Source organism: Typopeltis vanoorti, chromosome 12 (genome assembly GCF_054136105.1).
Source record: "Typopeltis vanoorti isolate ZY-2024b chromosome 12, IOZ_Tvanoo_1.0, whole genome shotgun sequence".
NCBI classification, from domain to species: Eukaryota; Metazoa; Arthropoda; class Arachnida; order Uropygi; family Thelyphonidae; genus Typopeltis; species Typopeltis vanoorti.
Window position 1 is genome coordinate 26,173,287 of NC_143560.1, and position 19,171 is coordinate 26,192,457.

General features: G+C 35.9%; 1 protein-coding gene across 5 annotated transcripts in view; it reads left to right on the top strand.

Moving 5' to 3' along the window:
• The window catches only part of LOC150100640 (DCC-interacting protein 13-alpha-like), a 408,578-nt gene that overhangs the window by 320,427 nt on the left and 68,980 nt on the right, over positions 1-19,171 (top strand). For 4 of the 5 annotated variants that reach the window (XR_016549161.1, XM_090401384.1, XM_090401386.1 and 1 more), the window contains one exon: positions 2,202-2,288. The exons of the other annotated variant lie outside the window; for it this stretch is intronic. Coding sequence is in view for 3 of the 4 variants with exons in the window: in XM_090401384.1 (XP_090257510.1) it covers positions 2,202-2,288 (87 nt within the window). In the remaining variant the exon portion in view is untranslated. The remainder of the gene's footprint in view (positions 1-2,201; positions 2,289-19,171) is intronic. 5 annotated transcript variants of the gene reach the window in all.

Sequence of the window (19,171 nt, forward strand, 5' to 3'; positions counted from 1 at the left end):
CCTATGGTAAAATGTATAATTCGTTCCTCAGATTTCTTGACCCTTAATTTTTTTTTATAAAAGAATTAGGGTATGTCTCAGGGCCTAGTTATAGGAAACTATGAAGCTGAAAGACAATGAAATATATTCAGCTTCTAACCATGAAGCTGAAAGATCATGGAAAATGTATAAAGGGAGGGGTGGAAAGCAGTTGCATGCAAAATATAAGACTTGGGGCCAAGAAAGTGACTAGCATAACAAGGAAGGAAGGCAAAACTGAAATACAGCAATCCCTCGATTAATACGCCTAATGCATTCTTTAAAACAGGCGCATTAATCGAAAACGCACTAATCGAATATAATAACCTATGGTAAAATGTATAATTCGTTCCTCAGATTTCTTGACCCTTAATTTTTTTTATAAAAGAATTAGGGTATGTCTCAAGGCCTAGTTATAGGAAACCATGAAGCTGAAAGACAATGAAATATATTCAGAATATAAATTTATTATTCTGCTTCTTAACAAAGAATTAAGCTAACGTAGTTTGGCAGGCATTCTGTTTCTTTTTTTCATACAACTGACAGTATGGCCTATCGCTTCTTCTGCAAATTTTGCTGGTTCTTTCTTCATCAGGGTCAGCCTCTAAGCATTGCTGCTTAAAAACTTTGATTGTACGAAAACTATTTTCAAATTGTTTTTGTGAAACCTGTTTGAGCTTGTCAGTGATTAAATTTTCTTTATATTCTTCAGGATCTTCCCACTGTGCATCTAAATTTAGCAGGTCGGAATCACTCAACTTCTCAGAATGAGACTGAATTAACTTAGATTCATTTGAAAAACCTCTAAGATCATTTGCACAATGTGGAAGAATGTGCTTCCAAATGGCTCGCATATTGCTAGCAATAATTTCGTTCAACTTTGTGACTTTATAACCAGGCTGAGATTTCTCTGATTTGGCTAGAAAAGTCTTATAAGGCATTCGCTTCCAAAAAAAGGCCGGTTTCATCGACATTAAATATTTGTTGATCACAATAGACCCCTTCTTATACAATTTTCTTCAAAATCTCTGGATATCTCCTTATCTGCACTTGCAGCTTCGCCTGTGATTAGAACGTTATATAGGCTATTTCTCTTTTTGAAACACTCAAATCACCCAGCACCAATGTGGAATTCTTCTTCTTTTCCATCATCAATAGCCCTTTCTTTCCAGGTTACTAAGAGACAATGCTTTTGATTTAATAAGCCCAGTGTTTAGCAGGATCCTTTTTTGGCTACAATCGTCAATCCATGTAAAAAGAAGTCTTTCTCTAATTCAATCATTAAATACTTTGATTTCGAGTGCATGCATGATGAACTTGAATCAGAAGCTGATAGCAAAAATCATATCAGGGCTGTACAGTGCTAGTTTTGAGGATAGATTGATAACATGTGGACTGCAAAGTTTAATGGCTAGCAGTAGAAGTATCATATCAAATGATAATTAAAAAATTAACTATGAAAGTAGGATAAATATACATGTAACTTTTATTATACAACTAAAGTAAACCATTGCACAATAAGCAAAAACATTTCTCTACTCTGGATGAAATAAGTCTTCTTTCCAGTCATAGTCGAATTTATAGGTTTGTTGTTTTTTTATTTGGGTTACTCATTTTGAGGCAAAATTTTAAATGTATGGTCAAAGTGTGCTGACAACACCCGTGAAGTGGTGACATGTCCCTCAAGTGCATGGTTGCCAGTAGACTAAATACATAAAACATATGCACTTAAAGTACAAGCCATTAGGAAAAAGAAAACCAGGACGTCCTCTTAAACGATTCAACGATGACTTCTAATGCCGGAACAGGCCATACTAGGCCTAAATCCTTGATATGTATGATGATGATGATGATGATATGCACAAAATTGGCACTGGTAACACACAAAGACAGAGGAATTACAAAATGTTCGTAATATAACATAAATGTTAACATTTTTTTACAATTTAAATAAATATCATTACTAGGAGAAGACATATTTTCCAGTTTTAAATTTATTTTTTCCTTATTTAATAATAATTGACAGTGGGCAGATGCAAATAGCTCCGCGAGTGCAGTTGTGCCTGCGAGCATAGGTTTGAGAACTGCTGGCTTAGAAGATATATTGGCATAGAATAAAGAACTTTTTTTTAATGATCCCATTTTGATCTATTACTAATGTTTAAATATACTTACTTTGCTAGAATTGTTGATCCATCTCATCAGTCAGTACGTGCATTATTTCCTCTTGAAGACATTTCATTTTGGACTACACATAAAGAAAACAATAGGTAAGTTGCTTTTAGAATTCCATATTGTTTTAGTCATTTGCATGCTTAAATTTCGAAGCGATAGTTATAATATTCTGGCATATATTTTTAACAGATGAACTGGATATATTATTAGTAGTAATACTCCTCCAAGGACTCATTGAGGGAAGTCCCCACCATCTATAGATTGAAAAATCTAACTTGTTTATCCTGTAAGATCTCTTTACTAATTTGTATGTTCTATTATATCTCCTGTCCTCTGTCTATTTCTCAAACTCCCACAGTCTTCCTCACATATACAATCCCATTGGCTGCTTTTCATTTTGTTTACTTGCCACTGTATCTTTTCAACTGTTATCCCATCTGCTTGTGACTATATCTGCATATAGTAATCCAGATGGTTTTACCAAACCCTTGTAAAGTGGGAGAATAACTTCCTTATTCCTGCAGTGTTCTCTTTAACTGTGTCATTATCCAGTGCTTTGACAACCACCTTAGTATTGTGATGCCTAAATTTTGACTCACCATTTACTTTAATTTCATTGACTACGTCCACCAAACTCCCATTAATTTGTTGGAAGTAATCAATGAAATGATGTCAGTTAACAAGTGCAAGTAACCTTGCACTTGGCATCATTTAAATGATATGCATTGTTCACATTAGCCTGCAAGGATCATGTGTTAGCAGGGTTGTTGAGATGGAGATTTAGTGTCTTTACACCCTTCCCTCTCATCAATTACACTATATCAGTTACATTCCTTATTACTCTTTTTAACTTAGCATCGTCAGCAGATAACTGGATATCACAAGATCCTTCCCAATATCATTAAAATACTTGTCAAATACAATGAGACAAGTACAGAATCCTGTGGTAGACCACTAGTCACACCTCCTCATAGACTCAACACTACCACTATACATCACTTTCTAATACCTGTCAGTCAGCCTCTCTCTCCAGTCCATGCCACAGGTTTATTTTGCAAACCTATCCCTTTTGAGTTTATATAGATAAACTCAAAAGGGATAGGTTTCCACACTTAAATCCTTTCAAATGCTTTGCGCAATATCCAGAAGTATCATGATATATCCATTCTCTTTATCCAAATATGCTGTTACTATTATAGAACATGAGTGGATTACTGTAAACCAAGTCTTAACTTTACCTAAATTATGCTGTCCTCTACTATGGAGGGTAGCATGGTTTAAGTAAACCTTGTCCTGTCGCAGATACTAATTTGTCTATAATTTGCTGCATAAGTCTTGGTTCCATCCTTCTATAATGGAATTATCTTAATCTTCTTCTACTAATTAGAAATTATGCATGTGCTGGCTAAAGTTGAACACTGGAGTCAAGGCACTGCTCTTTTACACATTCCTTCAGCACCTATGTTGATATACCATCCACTCCTGCTGCATTTCAGTTAGGGCCTGAGTTATGGATCTGCTCAAAATATTATTATTATGAGCAGATCCATAACATGGGAAGTCAGGGATTCATTGAGGGAGGTTACATATCACTTACACTACCTGTTCATCCCTTCTCTTGAATTCATTTACACTATCTGCGCTTGTCACCTTCAAAGGCAACCCATTCCAATATAGCTCCTGCCTCTTTCTTAACTGCATTCATTCTCAACTACCATGAATGCCCTCTTTCTCTCTCTCACACACACACACCCTCCATAAAAGAAAAATTCCATCTACTGGGTATCCTGTGTGATCTTTTCAGAAGTTTGTAGGTCTCTATCTTATGACTCCTCTTTCTCCTGTTTGTTGGTGTCTGCAGTCCACAAATTCTCAATCTCTCCTCAAAGTCTACAATCCACAGTCCTGATGTATCTTAAAATTTGGATTAGTTGTCCATATTTTTTAAGTTGAAAGCACTTTTTTTTAAATGCCATAGTTACTCAAGAATTATAGGAATTATATTATAGCAATAATAATCTTCAAATGAAAGCTATTACCTTAGAAGAAAATTTTGCTGTTGTGAAAGAAGATATGAGAATGGAAGAAAAATAAAGGATATAATTTTAGTGTGACAGGACTTAGTGAATCAGCACTTCATGCCATCAGACAGTGCTAAAAATTAAAGAATTAAAAAAAAAAGTGCCACACATCTGAAAGCAGCTTGAGTTTATTATTCAACAAAGGATTCTACTTTTGTGGATTGAGCATCAAAATAGACAGTTCTCTCTTTTCTGATCAAGTGATTCAAGAAAAAAGCCCAAACCATTGCAATCTTTAAAAAGTTATGATTGTGTGGCTAACTAAATTTAACTCTGGTGCTTGATAGTATAGTTCCAAAAATTCAGACTACCATGGTTTCCACAATGGAAGACTGACTGAAGAAGTTGCTGAAATTTATAAGAGTAAGAATTTTGAAACAAGTAGTGTTAAACTAAGATGAAACCAGCCTAATTTGGAAACTCATGCCAAGCTAAACATTTGTTTTCATTGAAGAAAAAAGTATGAATGTTTCGAGGTTAACAAAGAATGCCAACTCATTTTGAAGTTTGTAGGGAGAAAGGACACTATCATTGTTAGATATTTTCATTAATAAGAATGCTATGAAATCTTCATGTCAAACATATATCAGAGATGAATTAACGAGTGTCTGATATTAGTTTGCACTAACATCAGCTGCAGTTGGTCAACCTGAGCTGTTAAAAGATAAGTATTAGTAATAAGGAAGTAAGGATTTTATTGTGTTTCTTTTGTTAGCAATACTGGTTTTTCAATATGCACTATAGAAACTGATTTATTTTATTTTATTTATTTTTTTTTTTTTGTATAATTAGTGTGGTCTTTTGTTAGGACATTGTCTCTAATTGTATTGATCGTATTCAACTTGGCAGCCACCAGTTCTAACATGTTGCCCATCCTGCCACTATTTAAAGACTATGTTATTCATGGCATAATTGACGATTTCATAGCTTGCTATGCATGTGGCATGATGCATTCGCGGCTTAAAAATGTGGCAGGTGAGGAATGGAATGTGTGCAAGTTCATGAAATATAGGCACTGGGAAGTGCTGGAAGACATAAGTATATCGATTTTGGGATTCAGCATTAGCACTGGAGATAGTGCTTTGGAAACGGATGAATGTCAATTTGTGGATACCAGTATTTTGTTTAGAGGGCAAAGAGAATTTGAACGATGTACATATGGATTTGACCTTGGGTAGTGTGGCAGAGGGAAATGGTTTATCTGATAGACATGACTGTGTGTGTGTGAATATCAGTTGAAAGCAGGATGTGTGGAGAGAGAGAAATATAACTGCAAAGGAGATAAAAGGCATGAAGATTGAGTTTTTTTTTTAATTTCATATCCAACCACAAGTGGTACAGTTGTAAGTAGTACAACATGATTTACAACAAATTAGGATACATTACAGTGAGATCAGCTTAGATTTGATAGGTGAGTTATACAGGGAATAATAATTAAATATGAAAAACAGGAAACTATACATAACTTATATACAATAAACATGTATATAAGTTATATACATGTTTATTGTATATAACAGTCAACTGCTCTTTCTGTGTAGGATATAAGGTCCTCTTTTGTACATGGTGATGGAAGAAACAGACAAGAAAGAAGGTGTTCCATGGACTGGGTTGTCCCATACTCACAATTGTCTGGGCCAGTGAGGTAGCCCCATTTGATGAGGTTTTGTTTGCAGCTTCCTGTTGTTTGAAATCTGTTGAGGCTTTTCCAAGTATTCCAGTCCAAGTAGGCACCAAGAAGTGTGGAAGATGTTCGGCTGTTGGAATACCAGTATTATTTTCAGGATATAGTGCAAGCCATTGTTGAAGTCTTGTCTCTAGGAGGTTTTCAGGTGGTTTAACAGTTGCCAGGAAGCTATGTTGGGATCTTAGTCTTTGGGACACTGCGGTCTGGCCAAATAGTCGGTAGCATTCATCATTCATTTGTTTGCTTCTTCGTCAGCTGAGAATGCAGATCTTTGAATTGAAGGGGGATGCAATACCAGCCAAAGTATAGGTCTTTTAGTGGCGCCTGAAACTAGAATGTTGGTTTCAGGCATCCTGTAATTAAGCGGCAGCTTTCATTCAATGCTGGATCAAGTTTTTCAGCATGGTAGGATCTGGACCATGCTGGGCAGGCGTATTCAGCAGAAGAATAGCAAAGGGCCAAAGCAGAAGACCTCAGTGTGTTAGTGTCTGCATCCCATTTGGAGGCAGTAAGCTTTCGTAGTATATTGTTTCTTGCATTCACTTTTGCCTTTGTTTTTTCTATGTGGGTTTTATATAAGAGAGTGCGATCGAGAGTCACACCGAGGTAGATTGGGTTCCAGGAATGTTCTATATTAGAGCCTTCCCAAGAAATCTGTAGCTTCCTGTTGGCTTCCTTATTGTTAAGGTGGAAAAGGCCAGTTTGGTTTTAGCTGATTGCTGGTATAGTATGTGGTTAGACTATTTAAGGCAAGTGATAGAGTAGTTTCAATGGACTTGAAATTTTTTGATTGAGTAGCTATGGCAAGGTCATCAGGATAGATAAAATTTCTAGTTCCTGGAAAGATGGGGAGATCATTGACATAATGTTGAAAAGTAATGGTGATAACACACTTCCCTGGGCGAGGCCATTTTTTTTTGGAAGTGTCAGCGGCTCTTCCTCTCCCCCCCCCTGCCCACAGGTCCACATAAAAGCGTCTATTTTCCAAGAGTGATTGGATCAGGAGGACAAGGCGATAGTCTCTAGTTAATCTATATATTTTATTTCTGAGTGGGAGATGGTTTATGGTATCATATGCTGCAGTTAGATCTACAAAGACTGCTCCTGTGGCTAGTTTTTGGTCATAACCATTTTCTATATATTGAGTGAGATTGAGAATTTGTGATGTGCAGGATTTGCCTAGTCTAAAGCCGGTCTGCTCAGCAATAAGATGGGATTCGATTAGGGGTTGTAGCCTATTCAAAATTAATCGTTCATAGAGTTTAAAGAGGTTGCTGAGTAGGGATATAGGTCTGTAGTTTTTTGCTTCTATTGGAATTTTCCCTGGTTTCAGAAATGCCACCACTTTGGCATGCCTCCAGATAGTTGGTATCCTTAAGGTTCTGAGGTAAGTGTTGTATAGGTTTAATAACCACTCTTTAGTCCTGGTTCCAAAATGTTTAACCTGTTCATTACAGACATCATCAAGACCTGCAGATTTTCTAGGTTTTAATAAGTTTATAGCAGAGTTGTTCAGTGATGGTGAAATCTGAGTTAATCGTATTTTGTTCCTCACTTGGGGTTCTAAGTATCTTATTTTTCATGTGCTTTTTAGTGAATTTTCCATCAGCAGCAACAGCTGGTGAGCAATTTGATTAACTGTTACCTGCGGATGCTCATATGGCTTAGTGAAATCCTTCCTAATTCTGTTAATAAAGTTCCATGCCTTTCTGCTACTATGGTTTATATCAAGGGCTTCTATTTCTTTTTTCCATGAGGAATGCCTTTCCTCTGCCATCTTGGAGCATAATTTTTCTCCTGCTTGGATAGTCTCTTCTGAGAAGGGGTTGGTGTTGTAAAGTTGTAAGTAATCAGCATACTGAGCTTGTATGTCACTGGAAAGGCCTGGAATGTAGTTTGTGCGGCATCCTCGGGGGAGGGATGTGTTTGGTGGAGATTTGGGGGGGGGGCGGTAGGCATAATTGCTGGGTTGAATTGAAGCATTATGGGTCTATGTCGAGTATGTGGAATCGGATTTAAAACCTTTCTAACACAAATGTTGGATATTTTTGAGCTAACAAATATGAGGTCAGGGTTATAGCCTCACTTCCATTTGCCACTGTTGAAAGATGCAGGGAGTTTTGGATTATGTATCAGGTTTAGAGAAAGGTTTCAGCCCATTTTTCACCAAGTTCTCCATCTTCGTTGGACTTTGTGTAACCCCAGTTAACACTATGGCTGTTAAAGTCACCTAATACAACATTTGTCATGTATGCATTATTATTGAGGAAGATGTCAGGGAAGGAAAAAGCTTCTTCTGGTGGTTTATAGACTGAGGTGATTGTAATATTTTTAAATGTGATTGTAATAATCTCAATGTTTCTGTTGTTCGTTGAGTCAATGGACGATGGGATCAAGTTCTCTTTTGTAAATATTGCACTACCATATTTATCGTGGCGTATTTCTTTGATGAGAGAATTGTTCAGAGTGTCACGTATGGTGATTTGATGATTCAGGGTATGGAGAGTGCCAGAGGAGTGGTTGCCAGGTAGAGGTAGTAATTATAGAGGTAGTAATGGCAATGAAAACAGGTGAATATGTAGAGGATATTATAGTAATGGTTGATACAAGTGACCTGAGAGGTAGCATAAATCATGTAGCAAGAGAGAGAGAGAGAGAGAGAGAGAGAGATTTCAGATTAATGTTAGGGATAGTGCAGCAGAAATGTCAGAGGGAATATAGTGAACAAGTTACTCTGATAATGTGGAGTGGAGGAGAAGAGCAGTGATAACAAATCGGATGATAGTGAAATGTGTAGGAAGAGAGAGAGATGTGGATTCATTGAGTATGTTTGAAGATAGAAGAGAGCTGTATTATTATTGTACAGACATATCCATGGAATCTGAAGACTCATCGCAAGAGACCCAAACTATCCAGAAAATCTATCGTATCTCTCCTTGAACCCATTAACAGATAAAGCATCTGACTCTGGCAACCCATTCCACTCATTCACAACTCTTCAAGCAAAAATCTAGTTTTCACCCCCCCCACTAACCACACCTTTATTCAACTTCCAGGGATGACTTATTGCTCTGGCTACTCAAGTGAATGAAACATTTCTGTTGAAACATTTCTGCTGAAACATTTCCACTACATCAATCCTATAAAACCCTTTAAGCAACCTAAAAATATTTCTATCATATCGCCTCTTTTTCTCCTATCAACCAGTTTCTACAATCCACAAACCCTCAATCTATCTTCATAGGGAACATTCTACGGACCACTCACCATGCCTCTGAATCTTCTCCACCACTTCCTCATCCTCAAGAAACCCAGGAGACCAGACTTGAGCACTGTAATCCAGATGTGGACGTATCAAGGCCTTATAAAGAGGAATAACAACTTCCTCGTCTCTACTTGTTAATGTGTTCTTCAATAACCAAGTAATATTATGGGCTACCTTAGCAACCCTAACATGTCCTCGAAATTTAAACTCTCTGTCTACCACCACCACCAATAAATCTCTAGCTTCATCTATTTCCTGGAGTACAGTACCATTAATGTAATACATGGCTTAAAATCTATTTATCCCAAAATACATAATTTTACATTTCCCCACATTAAACTGACACCCATTATTCTTTTGCCTATACTGACAGCCTATTTAAATCATCTTGCACACTCTTCACATCATCTTGATTAACTATTATTCTACCTATGGAAAGTTTTTTCCCTTGGTTATACTATAAATTAAAGATGCCAAGAAATTATGTTCTTTGGTTTCATCCTTTATCTTAATGTAAGCTAACAAACTTTTCACGTGAAGTCACTTCACCAAAAGGATGAAATTTATAGTATACCAAGTGAAAAAACTTTTAGCATCTATATTTAATTCAGAGTATTTTAATAATAAGGTCTGACACCTTTTGACTACTTGTATATGGAAATATAACTTCTTGCACTACTTAAACCTTGATATCACTTCTGGCTCCTACCGATGAGACCTCAATAAAAATTGAAACTGGTCTGGGTAGTATCCCTTCTCATAATTCAGAGTATTATACATGTCCATAAGGATATGTGCATTGCATTAAGGGATACTGTGGCAATTGATGCTAAGTCATTAGCCTGTATATATATATGTAGCCCAACTGTGAAGTGACTTCACGTGCAAACTTGTTTGCTTATGCTTGGATAAAGAATTAAACCAAGAATATAATTTCTTGTCATCTTTAATTTATAGCATGAAATTTGAATTGGTAGCTATATTATATAGAATAGAATATCAGTCTACAGACTATATATATATAGATAGATATATATCATTATCGAATACCTGATATGTACTGTACCTCAGAGGAGGACAGGTACATATTAGTACAAGATACAAGAAAGAGTATAGGATATTATGGATGAAACCAAGAATATAATTTCTGGGCATCTTTAATTTAGATTACTCTACCTAATTTTGCATCATCAGCAAACAACTGAATATTTCCTTTGAGGTTAATTTCTATATCATTCATGTACAAACTAAACAGTAATGGTCCAAGCACCAAACCTTGCAGCACACCACTAGTCACCTGTTTTTTGCCTCAATTCTGCCCCTGCATATACCACTTTTTGATATCTGTCCAGCAGCCATCCTCTTATCCACTTAACCATTGTCATATCCATCCCCATTTGTTCTAATTTGCATAAAAGAGTTCCATGTGGTATTCTGTCAAATGCCTTTGCAAAATCCAGCAGAATCACCATATAGCCATTCCTTATATCCAACTCTGCTGTTACTCTATTATAAAAAGATAGTAAATTACTAAGGCATGACAACCCTTCACAAAGCCATGATGCTCCTCATACAGTAACATATTTTTATCCACCCATTCTTGAATTCTCTTTTTGACCAATTTTTCCAGTACTTTTACCATGTCTGAGATACTGATTGGTCTATAATTTGCTACTGCAGTCTTAATGCAAGGGAATTATTTTGCTCTCTTTCCATTCCCTTGGAACTCTACCAGTCCTGCGACTTAAATGCCTTCTTGTCAGAGGCATTGCCAGTTCCCTTGCACATTCTTCCAAAACATGAGTTGATATCCCATCTAATCCCACAGCTGTATTTACATTGAGATTCTGCAATATCCCCAGAACTTCAAATTCATCCACCTCGGTTCCCATATTAGTGTCTGTCACACATGTTAAAATGCAAAAATGAAATCTATGCAGGAGATAGATTTCATTTGAATGCAGAAGGATGTTAGCATTTAGAGAAATTGTTGTTTCCTGGGCAGGGAAACTAGAATTGCAGGGGTGGAACGTAGCAGGGATGGCCTCATGTAGGGATAGTAGCTTGAGAAATAGAGAGGAGTGTGTACTATATTGCAGAGCCAGGTGGAGTATTCAAGGAGTAATAATGGCTATAAGAATATTGGCAGTGCACTATTTTTTCTCTATACCTAATGCTAGGGGCTTTAGAAATAAAGGGAATGAGTTGGCAGCAGTGATTGACTTGGCCTCTCCAAAGGTTGTTGGTATCATTGAAGCTCGGTAACTGAGGAAGATGTTCTAACAGGAATAGAAATCAAAGGTATAGCATATTTTGGCAGGATAGGGAGGATAACATGATGGTTGAATGTTACATATGATAAGAAATGAATTGTGGAAATAAAACTAATGGCTTTCAGAGTATAGGTGTGAGATAGACATTTATAAGACTAGATAATTATGGATAATGCTATAGATCAGGGAATATAAATGTTGATGAGCAGGAAATGTTTCAAGAAATTGGTTTGGCAAGCGCAAATTGAGTGATCATTATTAGGACTACAACTATATTAATATAAACTGGGAAGAGGAGGCAACATTCAGTACTGAGGGAACTGAATTTTTAGATTTCTTCAGGGACAACTGTCTTATGCAGCATGTGGTGGAGGAAACATGAGGATCAAGAGTTTTGGATGTGGTCATAACATCAGAGGATCTCATTGTGACTGACTTAGATATAATACTTTGTGGCCCACCCACAAAAGGCAGTTTATTTGTGAATCTCTAATACATTCATACTATGGGTAGGTAATAGATTTTTTTAATATTTTTATTGATATTATATATGTTTGGTGTTTATTATTATTTTTTCCTGATCTGGAAATCATGCTCTAGAGACAATGAAACTTTTTCAAGTCACTTCTGGTCTCCAATAAGTGGGACAGTGGTCTCACATTTGTCCCATTGGTAAGAGTGCTATATAGTCCTGACTGAGATAATGTATAGGCATGTAGAAATTTCAAGGCAGAAGGATTTTATGCAGAATTACAGTATAAGGCAGGCAGTTATCATAGACTAAGGAACCAACTTGTAGCAGTACAATGGATGAAAGAATTTGAAGGAAGAGAGATCAGTAGTGCATGAGAGATACTTAAGATAAATTTGTTGACAATTGCAGATTGTATATCTCAAGTGAAGAAGATAAAGCGATTTGGAGTCAAATGGATGACTAGAGAAATTAAATAGGAATTGCAGATGAAAAAGAGATTATGGAAGACATAAAGAGAAAAGTAAAGAATAGTTGCATGAGAAATATAAAGCTCAGGCTAGAAAAATGACTATTGTTGTTGGGATACAAAAATTAGAATATACTAGAGGAGAATAGAACACTGCAATCCAAGGAGAATCCCATGGAGGGTTTTTTTTTTTTTTTTTTTTTTCCTATGTGGCAAGTAGGAAGAAAAATGATTTTGGCCAGATTACCTTGCTGAATGGAGATAGGACTCAGGCAGCCAATTCAGAGCTATTTAATGATCACTTTATTAATGTGTTCCATCCTGGTATAGCATGCTTTATTCCTAGAGGGATAAGGAGTGGTTAAGGGTTAAAGTGACTGAAGTGGATGTATTCCAAGTATGCTAAATGTCAGAAGGAAGGGGTGACGAGATGGAATTTCACCATGTGTTTTAGGAGAATATGCTGGGGAACTGACTATGCTAATAACTTGGTTGTTTAATGAACAGCTTGCAATGGGACAGGTTCAGTGGAAGGAAGGTAAGATACTCTCATTGCATAAAGGTGGTGATAGAATGGAGGTAGAATCAAACTATAAGCCTGTTTGTATTTCTTCTTAGTTAAGATTTTGGAGAAATTGGCAAGAACTCTTATTCAGAATTGGACAGATGAATGCAATACTATTTATGCAGGCCAGTGTGGATTTGTTAATGGATACTCTTGGTTTAGTAATCTGGTTACCTTTTATGATAGAGTAACAAGAACAGTGAATGAGGGTAAGGCATGTCTTTTTTTGGATTTTGCAAAGGCATCTGACAGGGTGTCACATAACAAGTTGGTGTTTAAGTTTCAACATATGGATTTGGATATCTGGTTAGTGGACTAGATTGTTAAGTGACTTTCTGATAGATATCAGAGAGTTGTATATGGGAAAGCAGTATCAGGGAGTAGGAAGGTTCTTCTTCGTCTCTTCCGTTTAAGATGGGTTGAGTCTTCTCTTGAGCAGGATCTTCCAGTCTTCTCTATTCCTTGCTGTTCTAAAAAGTTCCTTATATGTTCTGCATCCCAAGATGTTCTTTATTAATTTCAGCCAGGTAATTCTTTGTCTTCTGGGTCTTCTTTTTTCAGTTGGAAAAGTATTGATTAGGATGTTAGGAAGTCTATCTGCGTCCATGCGTACAGTGAGGCCAAACCATCTCAGTTGTTGTTTTCTAATTTTTTCTATTGTTGTCTTTTTATACAATAATTCTTGTCTGACTGTGCTGTTTGTTTTCTTTTCTATCCAACTTGTTCTATTTATTTTTCTTAAGCATTTCATTTCAAATGTCAGTAGTTTTTTCTCATCTCTTATCTTAACTGTCCACGCTTCTGCTCCATAGATGACTGTTGGTATAATTATTGCTTCATATAATTTGACTTTGGCTTGCTTAGATATCTTGTTTGTTTTATATAATAGCAATAGGATGGTGGTCCATCCTATTGCTATTCTGTGTTTGATTGTTTTGAGTTCATCTATTCTGATGAACTCAAATATGAGTTCATCAGAATAGATGAACTATTGTTATGAGTTCTATTTGTTCTCCATTTAGGGTGGCTGAGATGGTAGTTCTGTTCCTCCCTATTTTCATCACTTTTGTCTTTTGTATATTTATTGTCATGTCATATGTTTTACAGGTTTCGTTTAGCTTGTTTATCAACCTTTGTAGTTCATTTGGTGTTCTTGCAATAAGGACGAGATCATCTGCATATTTGATATTATTTATGTTTAAACCATTGACATTGATTCCAGGCTCATTGTTTGTTGCCTTCTTTACAACTTCGTCTAGATATATGTTGAATAGGCATGGGGATAATGGACATCCTTGCATTACTCCTTTTTGGATCTATATGGGTTCTGTTGTGAGTGTGTCCTTTTTAATTATTGCATTTGCCTTAGAGTAATATTTTATCAGAAACTGTATTATATATTTGTCTATTGCTTTTTCTAGTAGAATTTTAAGAAGGATTTCTCTGTTGATGCTATTATTGATGATTATATTGTGTCAATGCATAATATAATCATCAATAATTAATTATTATATTGTGGACTTTGAACACTTGTTTAAAGTCCACAAAACAACAATATAGTTCTTTATGGTCTTCCCAGCTGAGCTCTGCTAGTTGGTGCAATGTGAAAATTTGGTCTATTGTTGAATAGTTTCCTCAGAAACCAGCTTGTTCTATGCCTATCATTTCTTCACAGGTGTTTTTTAATCTATTTTGTATAATTCTTACGAATATTTTATAGGTGTGGGAGAGTAAATTGATTGGTCTGTAATTTCTGCAGTCTCTTTTGTCTCCTTTCTTGTATATTGGGATGATCTTTCCAGTTCTCCAGTCATCTGATATCTCTCCTGTTTGTAGTATTTTATTGAATAGGGTTGTTAAATAGTCTATTGATGTGCTGCTTCCATATAACCACAGTTCAGTAGGGATAGTATCAATGCCTGGTGCTTTGTTTTTCATCTGTTTTATTGCGTATCTAACTTCTTCTTGTAAAAGTTTTGGGTGGTCATTATTTTCTTCTATTGTTGGCGTTGTAGTTTTGTTTCCTTGATGAAAGATGGTCTTAAAATGGTTTGACCAGATTTTTCTTATATCTTCAATATTCCTGGTTTCAGTCATCTTGTTGTTTATCATTGTTACTGCTTTTATTTCTTTTGTAATTTCTCTTATAGTGTCATGGAAGACTTTTAGATTGTTTTGTTGGTTTGCTTCTTGGCATTTCTTAGCTTTTTCTTTGGCTTTTTTGGATAGGTTATCAACTTTATTTTTTAGTGCTTTGTATTTTTCTCTATTCTCTTCATCGAAGGAAGGTTACAGGTGGATTTTCATAAAGTTCAGTACGGAACCATTACTGTTCAATCTTTGTTAGTGATATTGTCATAGGACTATAGGGAAATATTCACTTGTTTGCAGATGATGGTGATGTGAAGTTTGGGAAGGTTATTGGTAATAGTGCTGATGTTTTGGCTCTTCAAGAGGATTTGAATTAAGCTGGAAATTTAGACAAATGAATGGGGATGTGTATTTAATGCAACTAAATGTAAAGTTTTGAAATTTAGGATCCACAGATTGGATACTTCATACTCATGTTGAAATTATATGGAAGAAGTGGAGGAAGCAAATTTCTATTTAAATCACCTTGAGGTGATTTAAATAGAAATTTAAGGTTCAGAGGACATATACTGCAATGATTGTGAAGACATCTCAAGAATTGCTTTAATTCTGAGGAGGACATTGACCATGAGAGATAAAAGGGTGGTGTATAAAACCACATCTGCAGTTCTGTGCTCATATCTGTTCAGTGAGATTTGAAGGGATTGAACCTTGGAGAAGATACAGATAACAATAATGATATCAAGACTGTATAGTGTTGATTATGAGGATGGACTGAGGACATGCAGACCGTAGTGTTTGGTGGGTAGAATACAAAGTTGTGTAGGCAAGATGATTTTTAAGCTGTTGAAGGATTATTATTGAATTAAAACTCGGGAGATATTTCATATGGTAGAATGAGAAAAGGAACAAAGAAGTAATGAGATAACGGGTAAGAAGTGAGTTTTTTTCATGGAATGCATTGTCTGAGAGGGTGGTGAAAGTGCAAACAGATAAGTTTAAGGAGTTGGACAATAGACTTTGTGTTGACTAGCATAGATCTCCTACAATGAGTCTTGTGACTTCATGGAGTTCAAGAAAATAATTATTTTTACTTCTTCCTGCTATTAAATTTTCATAATTTCTTATAATGTTAAATTTTGATATAGATGTATTTTTTATTTTTATTATGTTAAAATTTCTGTCTTCATCATCATCATCAAATTCCTGCCATGTACCCTCAAGGGGTGTACAGGATATGATATACTACATGAAAAAAATTAAATCATTACTAACTTCCTATCTACAATTTTCCTCCAAATCAGTCTGTTACTTGTCAAGACTCCAAATTTATCAGATCTTATATTTCTATCGTCTAAGGCACTTTGTACTGTATTAATCCACCTATATCTTGGTCTACCTCTGGGTCGTTTTGCTGCCAGCCTAGCAGAGAACACTTGTTTTGCTAATCTTTCTTCGCCCATTCTGTTTAAGCAACCATACCACCTGAGATTAGCTCTGCAAACACATTCCTGGATGCTGACAATTTCAAGTTCTTTCCTAATATCCTCATTTTTAATATGATATTGCCATTGATGCCATCTGTTAACGCCTATAATGTTTCTCAGGGCTCTCATATCTACGGTTTATAGTCTTTGGTCAAGTGTTTTGCTTCTGACCAAGCTCTCAGATCCATAAGTTAAAACTGGTTTGAACACTGTCTTGTATACAGCTAATTTAGTGTTCCAAATAATTTCTCTCTTATTCCATATGAATTTATTCAATTGACTTCCCACCATACCAGCTTTGCTGATTCTGTTGCCTATTTCTATATTTAATTTACCATCTTCACTAAAAATCGTGCATAAGTAGCTGAAATGTTTTACTTGTTCCACGGGTTCTCCATTCACAACACAGTTGAAATTTTCAATGATTCTGCCTATTTTCATTGTCTTTGTCTTTTTATTGCTGACCTTCATAAAATATCTATTACAACAGTTATTCAGGTTAGTCAGAGAATCTTGCAGACTTGTAGCAGATTTATTTAGAAGTATAACATCATCCGCATAAAGCAAAGAGCTGACATTAACATCTCCAATTTTGATATCATGTTTAATACCACTTTCCTTCATAATGTGATCCATATAGATAATGAATAACAGAGGGGATAATGTACATCCTTGTCTCACACCAGATTTAACATTAAACCATCTTCCTGTACTTCCTTCAATTCTAACTACTGACTTACAACTGAAATAAAGACTAAGTATTGCTTGATATAATGCCCCATTGACACCATATAACTGTAGCGTATTGAATAGCTTCTCTCTTGGCACCTTGTCATATGCCTTTTCCAAATCGACAAAACTTAAATACAGATCTCTGTTATATTCCCATGCTTTCTCGACTATTTGTCGTAAAGTGAAGATCTGATCCTGACAGCCTCTATTTGGCCTGAATCCAGCTTCTCCTTCACCCAGCTTTTCTTCCACAATTCTTCTCAATCATTTCTCAAGTATACTTGCATAGATCTTGCCAGGAACACTGAGTAGGGAAATACGTCTGTAATTCTCACATTCAGTTTTATTTCTCTTTTTATATATGGGTACTATGAGAGCTCTACTCCAATCATCGGGAATTCGTCCCTCTGTCCAGGCTTTCTGAACTATGCAGTGCAGCCACTGTAAGAATTTTATACCACCATACTTCAGCATTTCTGGTCGAATATCATCTACTCCTGCTGCCTTTCCACATTTTAAGACTTTGATGGCTTTTTCTACTTCAAGTATGGATATGTATTCCTGACTGCATGCCTGGTCAGTGTTTTTTACCACTGTGCTATCACTGCTTGTTTCATTTAGCAATTTCTCAAAGTAATTACTCCATACTTCAAGGATATCTTTTTCTCCCATTTTCATATCACCTATATCATCTCTAATTCCTTTCACAGCACTCTTTCCTCCATTCCTAAGCTTCTTCAACAACCTGAAGAATATTTTGCCACCTTCTTCATATTTATTTTCTATATTCTTGCCAAAGTCTTCCCATGACTTTTGTTTAGCTAGTTTTACACAGTGTTGAGCATTCTTGCATTTGTCTCTGTATTCTCTAACAGCACAAGCTGACTTATTTGACAGGAACTTTTGATATGCTTTCTTCTTTTCCTTCACTGCCTCTTTAACTTCCTGTGTCCACCATGGAGTTCTAATTTTTCTATCCTTGCAGACAACTTCACCACATGCCTCTCTAGCTGAATCAATCAGGGCTTTCTTCAAGGCTGCCACTGAATCTCCAAGGTTTGGTTTCTGTTCTCAAACTCTTTCATTTTTTCTTCAGTAATCTTTGTGTACTTAGTCTACAGTTCACATCTGAGAGCTGCTCAACTTTTATTCGCTTTAAAACTTTCTTACATGTTATTCTTTTCAATGTGAAATTCAATTTTATCCTGCTCAAGACTAAATAGTGATCACTTCCAATTTCAAATCCTCTGTACACTCTGGTGTCCTGCACCAGGGAGAAAACATCACTATCAACAATAACATAGTCAATGAGACTTTTCTTATTCCTTGCCTATTCTTTCCATGTGAATTTGTGCACATTTTTATGTTGGAACATGGTGTTAGTAATAACCAGTCCATGTCCTGAGCAGAAATCCAACAGATATTTGCCATTATTATTAGCTTTGCTCTTTTCTCCAAATTTTCCCAAAATATTTTTGTATATCTCACAATCATTTCCTACTCTGCTATTTAGATCCCCAACATGGACCATCTTTTCCTTTTTCATTGTGTCAGTTGCTTTTTCTAAAGTCTCAAAAAATTCCTCCACTTTTACCTTATTAGAACCTTCTGTGGGACTATAGGCACAAATAAGTCTCATTCCAGTTCCCTATTCTCATATTTGCCCACATTACTCTACTTGAGACTGACTGCCATTCAAGAAGATTAGCCTCGTATTTTGTGTTGAATACTATGGCTACTCCTTCTTTTCCTTGATTGTCATTGCCTGAATATAACATTTTGTATTTATTGCTCAGAAAGATCTCACCAGTTTTTGTCTTTTTTGTTTCAGTCACCACTATTATGTCAATCTGGTA